Genomic DNA, 16,849 nt, shown 5'->3' on the forward strand with positions numbered 1-16,849 from the left:
ACTCTTTTAGTTCAACTTCTGAGAATGTTATCAAATTAATATTCTATACTAATCAGGTAAAGTAAATATACTTATATATGGGTGAAAGTATTCCATTGGAAAGGATATAAACGTTGTGAATGTTTCTGCTCCTGCTTTTCACAGGTTGTTGTACTTGTAACAGAATCAGATAAGGGAGAGTTCAAACTTACTTTTTCTTTACATATAAATAAATCCCCCATTCTGCAGAATTTCATTTTATTGGGAATAACATATATAGATGTTATGTACAATTAAGTTTTATGTTATTTTTGTGTAAACATTATTTCTTTGGATATAGTAATCTCCAAGTAAAGTAAGTTTGATATTCTCACCTTTCTCACCATTGTATTTAGTCACTCCTAGTCTCAGACACCAGTAAGTTCAATTTACATTGAATTGTGGTCTTGAGATGAAGCCTCATAGAAATGAAAATGTCGCCCTTACCAAATTTTCTGAACACTCCCAAACTGAGCAGTTTTTGTATCTGCTCTGGAAGTTAGTGAATTCCCTTCTTTCATGTGACAATTAAGTTGCCCAGCGAGTTAAAAGTTTTTATATTTAATAGTAGAAAATAGGCATGTTCATGTTAGAAGCTCTATTTTATTCATAAGCAACATATAATGATCATTGTTGTAATAATCAAATGGATATCCTTTATAACAGGGGGTGGTAAGGTGTTCAGCTGGGTATGCTGTGATGCTAAACTGGACCATGTCTACGATATATGGACTGAAGCCTGGTGAGGTATGTTTGGATATCTTCCGGACTCGCTGAGATGTCACTGATCACTGTGGTCTATATAAAGGTCGCATGTATTTTTTGTTTCCGTAGGCTTGGTGGGCAGCATCTGATTTAGGATGGGTTGTTGGCCATTCTTATATTTGCTATGGGCCACTGGTGCATGGGAATTCTACAGTATTATATGAGGTAAGTTATATTAAATGTTGTATAAAAGTTAAGTTCGATAGGTTGGTGTGTAGTGGAAATGTAGGCACACTTCAAGAATATCTAAAGTCTGTTTTGGGAAACATACAGAAGTATACGTGACATATATGTGGCAGAGGACTGCCCAGACAGATCTGCCTGTAACCCTCATGTCTTTCAGGGTATGGGACTGGAAATTTGATGTCCTGGAGGTGGCTGCCAAGTGCCCCTTGCAAATTGGTTTATTCATTTAAGCTTAATTAAGGTTAAGCACTGCTACCACTTAATAATAATAATAATAATAGTAATAATAATAATAACTGGGCTATTACAAAACTCCCGCTGATTATGTATGGGTTGCTATGCACTGTATAATTACCATCATCTTAATGTTGCTGGTTACTCATTCTTTTATATGTGGATGTAACCTGTCGCTTAACTTTTCTTTTTTTATTTACCACTGGCTGAGGGATTCCAAAATATACCATACCTATTTCTAAACTAACGCTTTATTGCCATGTAGTTCTACAGCTGGCTTCCTATTAATTCAAGGAGCATGCCTTCTATTTAATTGTGGTATTAAAAAATTGCACTTCTGTAAGTTATATTTCCTCATTGTACTTCAAAGGGTGGTTAAAATAGATCTCTAATTTGGCTTAATCACCTGCTGCCTTGACTAGAGAATATGTTCTGTAGATGAAAGTGTAAGGTAAAAACCCCTGCTGTTTCCATGGAAACAATTTTCGCCATTGGCTCTCATTTCTAAATGATTCCTAATATTAACAACATCTGCATGTATGTATAATTAATCTAAAAGGCAAAGTGGACTTGCAACTAACGTTTGCATTTACCAAGGGACAAGATTGTGAGTATTTATAATTCATGCTTGTATACTGAGTAACATGGCTATTCAATGTATACACTGAAGAGTCAGGCAGGGGGTGGTATTTGTAATCTACCACATGTGAATATTTCTGTAATCTAGCCGTTCCTCAAGGGCCACGAATGGGCTACTATATGGGCTACTTGACAAAATTCGGGTTGTGACTCTACCAACCGGCCCTTTCTGACCCAACACAGAAAGGTTAAAAGAAAATATAAATAATAATAATAATAATAAATCCCTAATGCTGCAGGCTCTTGTTTGCATTATTTTATGAGCATATTTTAATCTGATTTTTAATCCAGAGGATTTTTTTTTATCGATTGGTTTGGAATGTACTGTTGTAAAAATAGGTCAACACTAAATGATAAACATTTCAACATTTTCAAAACCTTGAAACTGGTCACACAAGCACAAATAAAAATATTGATTTTGATGCTAGTTCAAGGAACAGATTCTACTGCATAGTTCTTGACATGAAATCAAGTACTACGACATCTATGGAAAATACTGTGATCTCTATTCTGATAAGAAAACCAAACCGATTCTTAAATGCTCTCCTTTTTGCTGTACAAGGAGACTTCATATATAACAGGGCTAGAAAAACTAAAAAGACAAGACATTTTTTGGTTCAAAGCAAATGTTTCTTACAAAAAGGAGGTATTGCAACGTAGAGCCACTTTTGGAAAGCCCTGAGATGCAAGGGAAAAAAACACTTAGCTTATCAGTCCATGTTTGCACACAAAATACCGTATTTGCTCGATTATAAGACGACCCTGATTATAAGACGACCCCCCAAAATCAAAATATTAATTTAGGAAAAAAACAAAAAGCCTGAATATAAGACTACCCTATAGGTACCTGAACTGCAGATCTCCCACTCGCAGACTTCTGCAGGGGCCTGGCTGTGCGAGCAACTTATCTGGCCCCGCCCCCAGAGGAAGGAGGGGGGACGTAGAGTTATGTGAGGACTGTGCTAGCTTCCTGTTTCCTGCTGCTAATAGCAGAGACGCTGCTCGGGATCAAAGCACGGTAAGCAGCACGGCCGAAGCAGAATGAGGTCTGATTAGAAGACGACCTCGATTATAAGACGAGGGGTATTTTTCAGAGCATTTGCTCGTCTTATAATCGAGCAAATACGGTAGGTTGTCCAAAGTGTGCACAGTCTTTATTAGGGTTTTAAAAGCTAAAGGGTTAGGTCTGGGCTCTGACTGAGCCACTCCAAAAAGGCAAATGTTTTTCTTATTGAAAGAATTCTGTAGTAGATTTTCTTTGATGTTTAGGGTCATTGTCCTGCTGCATTACACAACTTCTGCTAAGCTTCAGCTGTCGGACAGCCACCCTGACATTATCCTGTATGATACCTTGTAGGTGATGCAGTGAAGCAGCTAAGCAGCACTTAATCATGATGCTCCCTGCACCATACTTCACCATTGGGATGATGTTTTCATGCGAGTATGTGGTGTCCTTCTACACCATATATAGTGTTGTGTCTTCTTCCTAAACAATTCAACCTTAGTTTCGTTATTCCACATTTCCCCAGTAGAGTTGTGGCGTGTCAAGATGCTCTTTGGCGAACCGTATGTGAACAGTGATTTGAGAGCAGTGGTTCCCTGCATTGTTAGCTGCCATGGACTCCATGCCTGTTCAATGTTTTGCATATGGTAGACTCATGAAGAGAGATGTTAACCAGTTCCAGTGATTCATTCAAGCCATAAGCTGTTTCTCTAGGATTCTTTTTTTACAGCGTTGTGCCGTTGGAGTCATCTTGGCTGGGCGCCCGCCTCTAGGGAGAGTAGCCACAGTACTAAATTGTTTCCATTTATGAACAATTTGGACTGGTGAATATGTAAACTCTTTGAGATTACTTTGTAACTTAATATACATATCTTTTTCTTTACTCATGCATTTACATTTATGCATCAAATATTGGGATGAAAGTTTAGATGAGTCATTGAATTGAGACCTAAGGAAATTGTTCCTTCAGTTTCCATTTTAAAAATATTAGTGGCAGGAAATATCAACCTTTTAATTATAAAGTGAAATAAATTTGATATTAGATTTATAATTTATCGTGACATATATCAGAATACTGTGTATAGAAAGTATTTTTCCCATACAGTTTTGTTTTATTTTTGGGTGGAGGGTATGAACAATGAGAATACAGTGATACAATAAGGTAATAGATGTCTTTTAATAATGTTGGCCTTCAAAAATCATTGTCATTGTTTCCTAAATAACTTCACTTGTTCGTTTGATTTGATTCCGTATGTTGCATCCAGCTAATGGCTCTTAGATGCTTAGTAAAAATGTTTTAAATGTTCTTTTTTTACGATTGTATAAATTTTTTATACAAATTGCAGACATGACAACAAAGCATACCTAGAACATCATAAACCGGTCTAATGGCTCTATTTATTAAACAATAAAAAATTAGCTGCTACACTACAGTGATAGATGTACAAAACATAACTTAACTACTTTGACTACTGTCATATGATACGGATATGATTAATAACAGGATTCACTTAATGAAATTCATAAAATAACTTCCCACAGGGAAAGCCGGTGGGAACACCAGATGCTTCTGCCTATTTCCGTGTGTTATCAGAACATGAAGTGGTGGCCATGTTTATTGCACCAACAGCCCTTAGGGCAATACGGCAGCAAGACCCTGAGGCAGACTTGGGAAAGAAATACCCATTAAAAAAGTAAGTCATTTTAAAGAACACAAATACATTTAATACAGATGCAGTATTGTGAAACAAAGTATATAAGTGGAAATATTGTTTGTTAATGCAGTTTACCAAAGTAGCCAGAGTTAAATGTATACAGTCTCAAAACGTGAAAATGTGTGTTAGATAAAATTTGTATAACTGCTATTCCTTCATAAAAGTGAGGGTGTCATGTGGATTTGTGGAATCACAGATTGGCTTTGTGTGTTGGCATCAGATCTTTCTGGTCTCCCCTTTTAGGATGCATTTTAAAATTGTGTTCAGAACATAACAAGATCAGCCCATTTAAAACATAATATAAGGCCTGTATGTGCCATATTTATATTGTCATTATGGAACTTAGCATTTAGTGCAAAGTAGTTTTTGTTTTTTTCTTTTCTTTAAACTAAGGATTGGTACAATTCTGAGTTCACCCCAGACCACTGTATGTAAAGCAGATGTACAGTCCCGTGGAAAAGTATATGCGTACTTACCACATTGTGTTTCAGATTATCCAATTAATTTTAATATAAGACAAAGACAATGTGAGTCAACACAAGACACTGGTTTTTAAATTATTATTTAATTTATTGAAGGGTAAGATTTAATCAAAACCCATATCACCCATGAGAAAAAGTAATTGGCCCCCTAAACCTATTAACTGGCTGTGCCCACCTTGGCAGCAATAACTGGTATCAAATGTTTGCAGTAACTACCGTAGAATCTTTTATCACTGTAAAGGAATTTTAACCCACTCTTCTTGGCAGAAATGTTTTATTTCAGGCACATTGAAGGGTTTTTGATCTGCCTTTTTGTGATCGTGCCATAGTTTCTGCATTGAATTCAACTAGGCCGCTCCAAAACATTTGGTTCATTCAGAGGTGGACTTGCTTGTGTGCTTCGGATCATTTTCTTTTTTGAATTGTAAAGTTGACCAACAGGATGCTGTGTCTGTAAGTCAATTTGTTATGTTACATACTACTTGTATGTACAATAAATAATAATAATAATGTCCTCACCTCATTTCCAGTAAGCATTTGGGTCAGTTTCATCCTTTTTACCGTTGATTTCTTTCCAGGCATTTCTTTTAGGGGCTACCCCTAAGCGACTGCCCCCCAGAAAAGACAGCCCTCTGGATAGCCTACTGGAAAGGTTCCTCAGTATGTTCTTATTTGCCCCTCATTATTTTAATCATGCCCTTCTTTGTTCTTAGGTTTCGTACGTTATTCGTGGCTGGGGAACGCTGTGATGTGGAGACACTTGAGTGGTCTAAAAGAATTTTTAAGGTTCCAGTGCTGGATCACTGGTGGCAGACAGGTAAGGCTTCTGTGTCTGTGGGTCTGTATTGTCACTGTGAATATTAGAGATATAGCTCATATTTTCTTTTTCTAGATAGTTATTTATGCGCTTTGGATTTTTCTGTGGATCAAAATTGAATTTCCTTAATCTCCTGACAAGTTTTTGCAAAGTAAAACCCAAGTGTCTCAGCATAAAAGCTTTAATTTGAGCAGTACTACGATGTAGAGGAGTTTGGTATTCAGCAGGAGAGAAATAAAATCTTGGAAATTGCTTCTGAGAACCTTACTTCAAGAAAAGCTTCATTTAGAAGCATCACTAGAGACCTGCTACTTTTACAGTTCGGATTATCAATTTAGACTTAAACCTGTGTAGTACATGCCAAAGTCTGGGTACTGAAAATGGCACTTGGTATATACTTACTGTGTTTGCTTATATTCCCTTTGATTTGCAGTACTTCTTTTTAATGTCATTTTAAGAAATACTGATTTTTCTGTGGTGTTATTTACTAACCTGCCATTTAGGTAGAGCAAAAAAAAAAAAAAGAATAAAGGCGTGTTTTAAGTTACGATATCAAGAGTAACTGAAGAAATGAATAATGTAGTTCAGTTTTTGTACACTGTTTTGTTGTTTTGTACTGAATTGTAGATGGGTAACAGACCACAGCACTTGACACAGGGATGAACTGTCAAAACGTCTTGCAACTGACTTCTTAGTAGGCTCAACCTTGTGTATCCCGCTAAAAATAAACATGGCAATTACTTGAAATCTGAACAGATACTCACCATCTGTTTTTGTGATTTAAATCTTCCTCAACTCTACTACTTTTGTAATTCATGCATAGGCTTCCACTACTACCACATTGTATAAGAACAGGGAAACTATGCCTGTGAGTTGGTGGGCCCACGATACATTGTGCCTTTTTAAATGTATATGCCTTAAGCACACCTCATGCCCAGTCCAGCTCACTAGCACTGTTTAAACCCAGGCCTAGGTTTTGAAAGAAAAAAGTATTTTTGAAGAATCAAGCATTTATAGTTAATATTTTGCTACAAAATTCTGCTGAACCTACTATTCTATGTTAGATGGTAACAAAAATAAGAGGGCAACACTTACTGAATGAGGACCATACCTCAAAGCCTAATATTTCTAGGTTGTCTTTTTATTACCTGTATGTAAAAGTACCTTAGTGCATACAGATCTTTGACATCTAACTGTATGAAGCAGTCACCAGCTGAAAGATTCTCTTTCCTGTGCCTTAATAATACAGTAGGTTTGCTCCTTCCTTCACGTGAGGTCTCATCATTGTTGACTACCCTACAAAAACGTCATATGGCAATTTGTTGAATATGTACAGGACTTACACAGCTGAGTAATTCTGCTTTATTGGAGCTCTGGAAAATGTTACAAGTGAAGAACTGATTGAAGTTTATGAGGGCAGTAATAAAATTTGATTAGTGTAACCCCAGGTTCATGACATCTTACAGTTATGAACAAAAATACTTGTCTGAGTGGATTTAAGGGACACAAACATTATTAAGGGACACAAACACTATACTAACCCCCATTCGCCTCCAGCACTGGCTTTTGCAGGAATTCAAAGTGGGTCAGAAGCCTGACCCCCCCCTTGGTTCTTATCACTATGATCATTTCCATTGATGTTTTCTCTGTTTTCTCATCCATGCTCCTATGTCATCCTGGTTATACTATGGTCAACTAGTTATAGCATTTACGGTCTAGTTGGGAAGTGAACGTTGATAAGCTATATGTAGGCTGTGTTTGGTTTTCTAATACTTATTTTTTTTTTCTTTATCTTAGAAACTGGATCTCCAATTACTGCAACTTGTATTGGCCTAGGAAATTCTTTAACCCCTCCTGCAGGCCAAACAGGCAGACCAGTTCCAGGTTATAATGGTAAGTACATTGTAGTTAGCGGAAACAAAGAAGTAGAAATGATTGGCAGCAAAAACTATATAATCAGTTTAATGTACACATTCTAAAAATGTAACCTATTACAGAAATACATAATATTAGCTAGTTGTATCTTAATTTTCTTGCAATTCCCAACTTGTAATTGTATTTTTTCTCATATAATTAAGTTCTCTCAATGTTGTCACCCAATTAGCATTTTACTGTCAGGTAACTAATAAATTAGTTGATGGACAATAATAACCTATGAAGGTCTAAATCCTAGTGGTGTCCAAATACAAAGAACATGAAAAGTAGTTTACAATGCTTTGTAATGTCTACATAGGAAACACAACAGTGGGCTATTTTACCAGCTCTTTTCATTCCCAACATATTATATTGGCATTAAAAGGTGGATTATACATACATATAATTTCCGTGATGTCAGCGGAAACAGCCACCGACGTCGGCAGTCCTGGCCGCGTCCCGCAAGGGTAGGCTTCGGTAACTGGAGCTCAGAAGTTCCCAAGTATATTTATTGCTAGTATTACAATTTTTAAAATTAGTTGTGTTTCGCATAATATACAGTTATAATATACAATTAGTGTGTTTCGCATAATATACAAATGACTAATATGCAGATGTCTGAAAACATTATGTTCTAGCTCTTATTTTAGCTCAATCTACTGAACAAGAACTCTGAATTCTTATGATACTGCCTTGTGGTAAACAGAATGTCTCGGTCTTAAGCACTATGACTTATGAAAGCTTTTGAGAGAATATTCTTTATTAGCATTGCCATAAACAGCTCAGTGTGATGTTTGAGTTTAGCCTCCAGGTCTGCAGAAAAAGGAAGCTTATTGGAGCAAAATCAAAAGAAACACGTTTCCACCGATGCTAGACTACATTACTCTATATTCTGTATACAGTACTGACTGTAATGCTCAAAGAAAAATACATGTTTTTCCATTGTACTTCCCCTCTTAGAAACAGCAGCCTGAAAAACAAGAACGTGAATAAAATAATGCCTATACTTTCTTTTATAGTCAATAGCGCCTGCTGAAAGATGGCAGGTATGGTGTCTTTCTGCCAGCTCAGAAAGCTTTACGGGAGTGTTAATGATTAACGGGAGGTGCTATTCACAGCTTTGAAGTCATTCCAACGAAGAAAGTCTATTATATGACCTAGATAATCTCAAACCTGTGAATCGGTCCTGGCAAAAAAACTGAAATGTAATTAATATGACTTCAGCACACAATAGAATGAAGCAGGGCCGGACTGGCCCACCGGGATACCGGGAAATTTCCCGGTGGGCCGGAAGGTCCGGGGGCTGGGCGGCCATGAAGACAGCCGCTGAGCTGCCCCCCAGGCTGCCCGAAATCTAATCAAAGCGGCCGCTGGGTGCTGATGCGGCCGGCCGGCATCAGCACCCAGCAGCCGTGTGCGATGGCCGTTTAGTGATGGGAGCAGTGTGAGGGGTGAAAGCTCCGCCCCCTCGCACTGACCTTTCACCCCTCACGCTGCTCCCATCACTATGCGGCCATCAGATTGCTGGGAATGTAATCTAAACGGCCGATGCGTGCTGATGCCGCCGGCCGCCTCTGCTTTAATACTTTTTTTTTTACTTTATATGGCGAGCCGATCCAGCTTACCATATAAATAATAAAAAAAAAGTGTTAAAGTAGCTCCGGCCGGCGGCATCAGCACGCACCGGCCGTTTAGATTACATTCCCAGCAGCCTGATGGCTGCATAGTGATGAGAGCAGCGTGAGGTGGAAGCTCCGCCCCCTCGCGCTCAGACTGCTGCAGCACCGGATGTCAGGTCAGTGGCATCCTGGCTGTCAGCATAGAGGAGAACAGTGTGCAGCTACCAGGAAGTCAAGAGAAGTAGAAGGTGAGTAAAATAATGTATTTTTTGTACTGTATAATGTATAATTTTTTGTATTTGTTAAGAACAAAAAAAATCGGCATGTGTGTGTATGTAAGTGTGTCCCCCTATATGCCACTCTGCCTCAGAAATGCCTTATACCCCCCTATATGCCACTCTGTCCCATGATATGCCTTTTAACCCCCTATATGCCAGAGTTGCATATAGGGGTATAAGGCATTTCTGGATGCAGAGTGACATAGGGGGTCAAAAGGCATATCTGGAGGCAGAGTGGCATAAAGGGGGTTAAAAGGTATATCATGGGGCAGAGGAGCATATAGGAGGGTATAAAGCATATCGGGGAGGCAGAGTGGCATATAGGGGGCATAAGGCTTTTCTGGAGGCAGAGTGCCCCATGATATGCCTTTTAACCCCCTTCATGCCACTCTGCCTCCAGAAATGCCTTATACCCCCTATATGCCACTCTGTCCCATGATATGCCTTTTAACCCCCTATATGGCAGAGTGGCATATAGGGGGTTAGAAGGCATATCATGGGACAGAGTGGCATATAGGAGGGTTGAGGCATATCAGGGAGGCAGAGTGGCATATAGGGGGGGTATAAGGCTTTTCTGGAGGCAGAGTGCCCCATGATATGCCTTTTCACCCCCTTTATGCCACTCTGCCTCCAGAAATGCCTTATACCCCCCTATATGCCACTCTGTCCCATGATATGCCTTTTAACCCCCTATATGCCAGAGTGGCATATAGGGGTATAAGGCATTTCTGGATGCAGAGTGACATATAGGGGGTCAACGGCATATCTGGAGGCAGAGTGGCATAAAGGGAGTTAAAAGGGGTGTCATGGGGCAGAGGGGCATATAGGAGGGTATAAAGCATATTGGGGAGGCAGAGGGGCATATAGGGGGCATAAGGCTTTTCTGTAGGCAGAGTGCCCCATGATATGCCTTTTAACCCCCTTTATGCCACTCTGCCTCCAAAATGCCTTATACCCCCTATATGCCACTCTGTCCCATGATATGCCTTTTAACCCCCTATATGGCAGAGTGGCATATAGGAGGTTAGAAGGCATATCATGGGACAGAGTGGCATATAGGGTATAAGGCATTTCTGGATGCAGAGTGACATATAGGGGGTCAAAAGGCATATCTGGAGGTGGAGTGGCAAAAAGGGGGTTAAAAGGCATATCACGGGGCAGAGGGGCATATAGGAGGGTTGAGGCATATCAGGGAGGCAGAGTGGCAAATGGGGGGTATAAGGCATTTCTGGAGGCAGAGTGACATAGGGAGTAAAAGGCATTTCTGGAGGCAGAGTGGCATATAGGGGATAAAAAGGCATATTACGGGGCAGAGTGGCATATAGGAGGGTATAAAGCATATCAGGGAGGCAGAGTGGCATATAGGGGGCATAAGGCTTTTCTGGAGGCAGAGTGCCCCATGATATGCCTTTTAACCCCCTTCATGCCACTCTGCCTCCATGAATGCCTTATACCCACTAAATGCCACTCTGTCCCATGATATGCCTTTTAACCCCCTACATGTCTCAATCATAGCTTTTATTAAATATGGAAAAAAATAGTCTACATGAATTAATAAAGAAATAAAAGTTTCTTACCAGAATATCGTGAAGAATAATGTGATCAGTGTTTTGTTCCACTGAATAAAATGGAACTTTTTCATCTAAAAATGTTCGCAGTAGTAAATGTTTTGATCCCATTCTGTGTAATGTATTTCATTTATTAGGGCCTTTTAACACTTTTGCTTTCTGGCATTTTAATACAAATAATGAGATAAAAAGAATGGCACATAGTGTGACTCGGGTGTGTATAAGGGGTGCGTGTGGGTATAAGAGCTTCACCGTGAGATAAACTATATGGGGCTGGTCTCCAAATTTTTCCAGGGCTGCTTTTCAGTCCCAGTCCGGCCCTGGAATGAAGTTAGTGTTAAATTCTCAGTGTAGGCAGGGAAGTTGGAAGCGAGAAGGGTAGAAACGAGTCGTACTGGGAAAATGTAAATTCTTATTATACTTAAGCCAAATATACATAGACCATTCCAAAGCATAAGAGATGTTCCCTTCAACCATCAGTGACATAATAAAAATGTCTGGGCCCCCCGGCAAGACTTACTGTGGAAGGCCCCAATCCCCTCATTTACGCACACTGCAACATACACACAGTCCTATATTTATATACACGCATACTAACGCACATATGCACGGTAACATACTTACACCCATGTTAACATACTAAAATACTTACACAGACATAAACACAAACTAATATAAACTAGTGTGCACCAACACCCTTGCTTAAACAAACACACCCTGCCCTCCTACCTCTGTTATCCAGCGGCCAGCAAGAGCTCTTCTGCTCCTTTGCTGTCCTCAAATGAGGGCTACGCCTCTGCGCAGGGAAATGACATCATATGCCGGTGTTCAGACTCGGCATGCTGCGAGACTGAGGGCGCATGGGTTTTCCTCGGCCCAGCAATATGCATGGCTCAGCTGGACTCTGCTAGGTTTGAGAGAGACCCAGTGGACAGAGCCATCACCACACACTTTTTATATGATATATTTGTCATTTTGATATAGAGCTATACAGACAATAGCAACTATAAAAGGAGACGAGGTGAGATTATTCCACCCCTAAGGCACAATTGACAATCTTCACCTGTGCAAAAAAGAATCAACCTTATAAATAAATTCCAGGGCTGCCCATTTTGCATTTTACTTCATGTGTATTGCAGGCCTTTTGTTTTGTGTCTAAATCCGACCCTGAATTTAAAAGCCATGTTTACCAAGCTGCATGACTGCTTTTATTACTTCATCTCTAAAGTACAAAAGGGCAGTTGCTGGTTTTGTTATGTCATATCATCTAATTCAGGCAGGCACGGTAAAAGGGAGACCCCTAGTGGTAAGAATGTCATGTTAGCGTTTACTTATTAAAATCATGTGAAAGACCAAAATAAAAAAAATACACTTATTTGGACAAAGACACAAGGAGTGTCACTTTTTCATTCCTTACCCAGATCCCAAACCAGAAATGACATAAATGCACACACCAGCAAGCTAAATATATGCATTTTTTGTCACATATTTGGCTTACATCAGTTTCCCCCTCTTTCATTTTTAAGCTTTGGTAACTATCATAGTATTCATTTACTGTCTTTGCTGCATAGAGGGGTTTATCAGAATCCCCCAAGCTCCTTGCCTTGCAGGGGATGTTTTTCACAGATTGCATCGTCTTCTCTGTGGTGCATACAAGCAGGTACTCAACGCCAGCCAGCTCCGTGCAGGTTTTCCAGAGGTCCAACCCCATTGTGCGTAGAAATTTAGTTATCATGTTAAGTTCAATGGAAGCACTTTTCCATACCTCCCAACATTTCAAAATGTGAAATAGGGATACTTTTTTTTAATTATTTTTTTTAAAAACACTCTCGCACAATTCACCAATACATACAATTGCACTTTACAATGTCACACTTGCATCGCCACTTAAACACACTTCATTTTTTTCAGCACAGTAATGCATATTAAAAATAATCAACATATTGAGGCTCAGCCAGATATACTTCTTCATGATGCTGGCTGAACATCATGGGAAGTGCAGTTAACAGTAGATGGTGGTGGGGTCACTTGGGGCAGTGAACTGTTCCTTTCAATCACCTTAGATGTATTCCAACAAATGAGCAAGATAGCTTTTCTCATTTGTTGAGAGGCGTAAAATTGCAGTTATACGTTTTATATAAATAAGATTTATATTTTTTTGGGGGGGGGTGGGTATATATTTGTATGAATTGTATAACATTATCCACATATTCTTTATTACAGTAAAAATACTGGACAACGATATGCAAGAATTGCCGCCAAACACCTTAGGAAACATTGTAGTAAAGTAAGTTTAAAAATGTGGTTTTCATTTTGCTTTGCCCTTCCCTATAGTATTACATTGGTTTCTTGTTGCTTCTGGATAAAACATCAGTCTTCAGAACCAAAGTTGGGTTCATGGAATACTGGTAAGAAATACTGGTGCAAATTCTGTGCAAGATGAAATATTACCTTGCATGTATCTTAAATCTCTATTGTTGGAGTATTAGGTGAGGCATGATATTAGACTGACATTTTGCCAAGGTAACTGCACATGATGTAGTGCTTTGTATATTACATGGATAAAACAATGAGGTTTTATATGATTTTATATTTATCTGTCTCTTTGAGTCTCTTGGGCAGGTATAACCAAGAAATCGGACAAAAGAGACAGTGTTTTCTGTTTCATAAACTCAATAAAATGAACTATGATGTTTTTCTCAAGTTGAATAACGTTTCTGCTTGTAATAAAGTTTTTTTTTTTTTGTTTAGTGTTTCTTGAAACCAATAAAAATGCTATTTTGATATTTTTGTTTGTCTACCAGAAGATTTGGCTTATCCATCACGTCATTTCACTTCTCCCTCATTACAATCCAACAGACTTGCATAACCCTGCTGTCACGTTGTGCATTTTTAATACATCATATCACAACGTCCCCGGGTGTATTTCCACATTTCAGCAGGCCTGCAATATTGCAGATTTTGATAATGTAGTGCAAGAAGTCCACTCTAGTTTGGCTTATTATTTTAAAACTTGTCCAAAGCAATACAATATACAAGCTGATATATTGTCCCAGCGGCAGGTGCGTTGGCATTCATTAAAATCTAGTTGTAATATATCTGCCGGCGAACAATACTATAGCAAGCTGCATTGGAGAGCTTGCTGCGAGAAATCTTGCTGCATTCCCTGTATACACAGTGCAAGGAAAAGTAATTGAACCCTTTGGAATTACCACCATACCATGTATAAATTTGTCTTAAAATATGATATGATGAACAAATCTACTTTAATGAATAACACACAAATTATTGTAATGTTCTTGTCCGTATTGAATACATTTAAACATTCACAGTGTGGGCTGGAAAAACAAGTATGTGAACCTCTAGGCTATTCACATCAACAAAAGCTAATCGTTTGAGGTTATTTCTGCCAAAGGAGGTTCAATAATACAATCGAAGAGTTCACTTACTTTTTCCGCTAGCACTATGAATGTTTTTAATGGGTTATTAGCTTAGGCACATTGTGTTTGTCTATACACGTGACTTAGTTGTAGATCACATTTTATGAACAATCAATGCAGAAAAGCAGGTAATTCCAATGGGTTTATTTACTTTTTCTTGTCTTTTTTTTTTACAAGAAATATAGTATGCAAGCTCTGTAAAGGTTTATGTTAGTAGAGTTTGCCCTGGGCTTATATATATTTGGGATTGTGTAAAGTTTGCCAAGTTGCATAGATTAATTTAGGGGTTTTGCTTTTTTGTTTTAAACATTTGAAAAAAAAAACATTTGAAACACAATCTCCTCAATTGTTGGTAGTATGTAGTTTATTTACAGATTGCCACCTGTACAAATATTAGACGTTACCTCGTGTAACTACATTTGGCTTCTGTCTTTTCATCTCCATCTCAGAGAGTTGAACAGTATTTAAATCTTAACATATGACCTAGCTAGAATGTGGGTGCCCCTAATTTTAACTACTCGGCAAGTTTCGGTCCGAAGAAAGATGGAGTCTTCACAGGTGACATCTTTTTTTGGGGGGGCCTATGTAGAAAGGCCCAAAAATATATAGTCTTGCAAACCTTTGGAATGTCAGAAGTCTCTTCCTTAGATGTAAATGCTATAAAGAGAGGGGTTGACATAAATAAATACAACATGAAGAAAAAGAGACCGTATTTGAGGGAATGATCACAAAGTGACAATCCATAATAATTGTGGACCCCAGAGACAGATGTGGACATGGTTAGTGGCTCATAGTTTGATATAAAACATTTAATGAATCCATCCTAGAGTTGAAGATGTTCATATATTTAAATTCCCATGTTTTTGTGTCAAGTGAGGTATGAGGTTACCTTTTAATATTTACACAGTGAGTTCTGATATAAAAGGTTGGGCAACCAATGTTCTCATATTTCACAAAAGTATCTAGTGAAGGGATGGACCGTTGACAGCTTGTTGTAAACTTGCCATTCTATTTAGAGTCCCTGACACAGAGGGGCCTGTTGGAGTTCAGTTAGTGGGTCACATTAGGTTTATATCTGTAATTCAGGTATTTGAGGGGTAGAACTTTTATCTTCATGTTACCAACACATTTGGCATGTACTCAAACTTTTTAAGGGCACATCAATTTCTTAAATTTACTAAAAACCATTCAGACAAATTTTTTGGTTTGTTTTTGGCCTATTCGTTTTCAGGCAATTTCTTTTACTCACTTTCCCATACTTTCATCCTCGTTCACTCTCTAAATGTTTCCCTACCTTCTCTGGTGACCACGTCTACATCTTCTTCTTTTACTTTTTCCTTTCTCTTCTTTCTTCCCCTGCATTTCCGTGCACGTAACCCGACGGGAACCTACACAAAAGTGCGGCACTTGTGGTGACATCCTCTCCCTGATCCTCCAATTTGCAAGTCGTATGAATCCGAAGTCTAAACATACTGTACAATGTACAAAGAGGGCATTGGCTTTTTTAAAATCTGATTTTAATGCTTTTATTTATGTTCAGATTACCTTTACCTCCTGGAGCATTCTCCAGCCTCTGGGAAAATGAAGAAACATTTAAAGAATTATATTTCAGAAAATTTCCTGTAAGTGTATTTCAACGTGGTATTGTCAAAAAATATGCTGTAGTAAAGCGCATTGATGGAATCCCTATTAAAATTATGATTTCTTAGGGATTCTATGATACCATGGACGCTGGCTACGTGGATGAAAATGGATATATCTATGTCATGTCTCGAGTTGATGATGTAATCAATGTTGCGGGTCATAGACTATCAGCAGGAGCTATTGAGGAGGTAAACTTTTTTTATGTGTAACATTTATTCTGGTCTGTAGTAAAAAGTGTCATAATGTATTCAAAGTTACACAGATCAAAGATAGAAGCAATCAGAGCCTGTTCAGTTTAAAATAAAAGGCCGGCCTACGAGTAACATATGCAGGCTGGGTTCTATTCACAGACACCAATGATATACTTTTGGCTTATTGAACATATTTGTTTTTACAGTTTGCCATGCTTTGCACTGTTTAGTTGAGTTTACCTTTACAGTAAAGTTTCCTAAAATGTATAATTTTGTTTAGTTTACTTTGGTTAGAAGTTTGGGGTTTTTTTTTGTTTGATTTATGTCAAGGTCTGC

At 38.5% G+C, this 16,849-nt stretch overlaps 1 protein-coding gene across 2 annotated transcripts in view; it reads left to right on the forward strand.

Annotated features, from left to right (window-relative positions):
- ACSS3 (acyl-CoA synthetase short chain family member 3) overlaps positions 1-16,849 on the forward strand; it is a 34,193-nt gene that overhangs the window by 13,660 nt on the left and 3,684 nt on the right. For both annotated transcript variants that reach the window (XM_053464960.1, XM_053464961.1), the window contains exons 7-14: positions 685-765; positions 853-948; positions 4,388-4,539; positions 5,756-5,859; positions 7,657-7,752; positions 13,462-13,525; positions 16,219-16,300; positions 16,388-16,510. In XM_053464960.1, the coding sequence (XP_053320935.1) occupies positions 685-765; positions 853-948; positions 4,388-4,539; positions 5,756-5,859; positions 7,657-7,752; positions 13,462-13,525; positions 16,219-16,300; positions 16,388-16,510 (798 nt within the window). The remainder of the gene's footprint in view (positions 1-684; positions 766-852; positions 949-4,387; positions 4,540-5,755; positions 5,860-7,656; positions 7,753-13,461; positions 13,526-16,218; positions 16,301-16,387; positions 16,511-16,849) is intronic.

This window comes from Spea bombifrons, chromosome 4, assembly GCF_027358695.1.
Source record: "Spea bombifrons isolate aSpeBom1 chromosome 4, aSpeBom1.2.pri, whole genome shotgun sequence".
NCBI lineage: Eukaryota > Metazoa > Chordata > Amphibia > Anura > Pelobatidae > Spea > Spea bombifrons.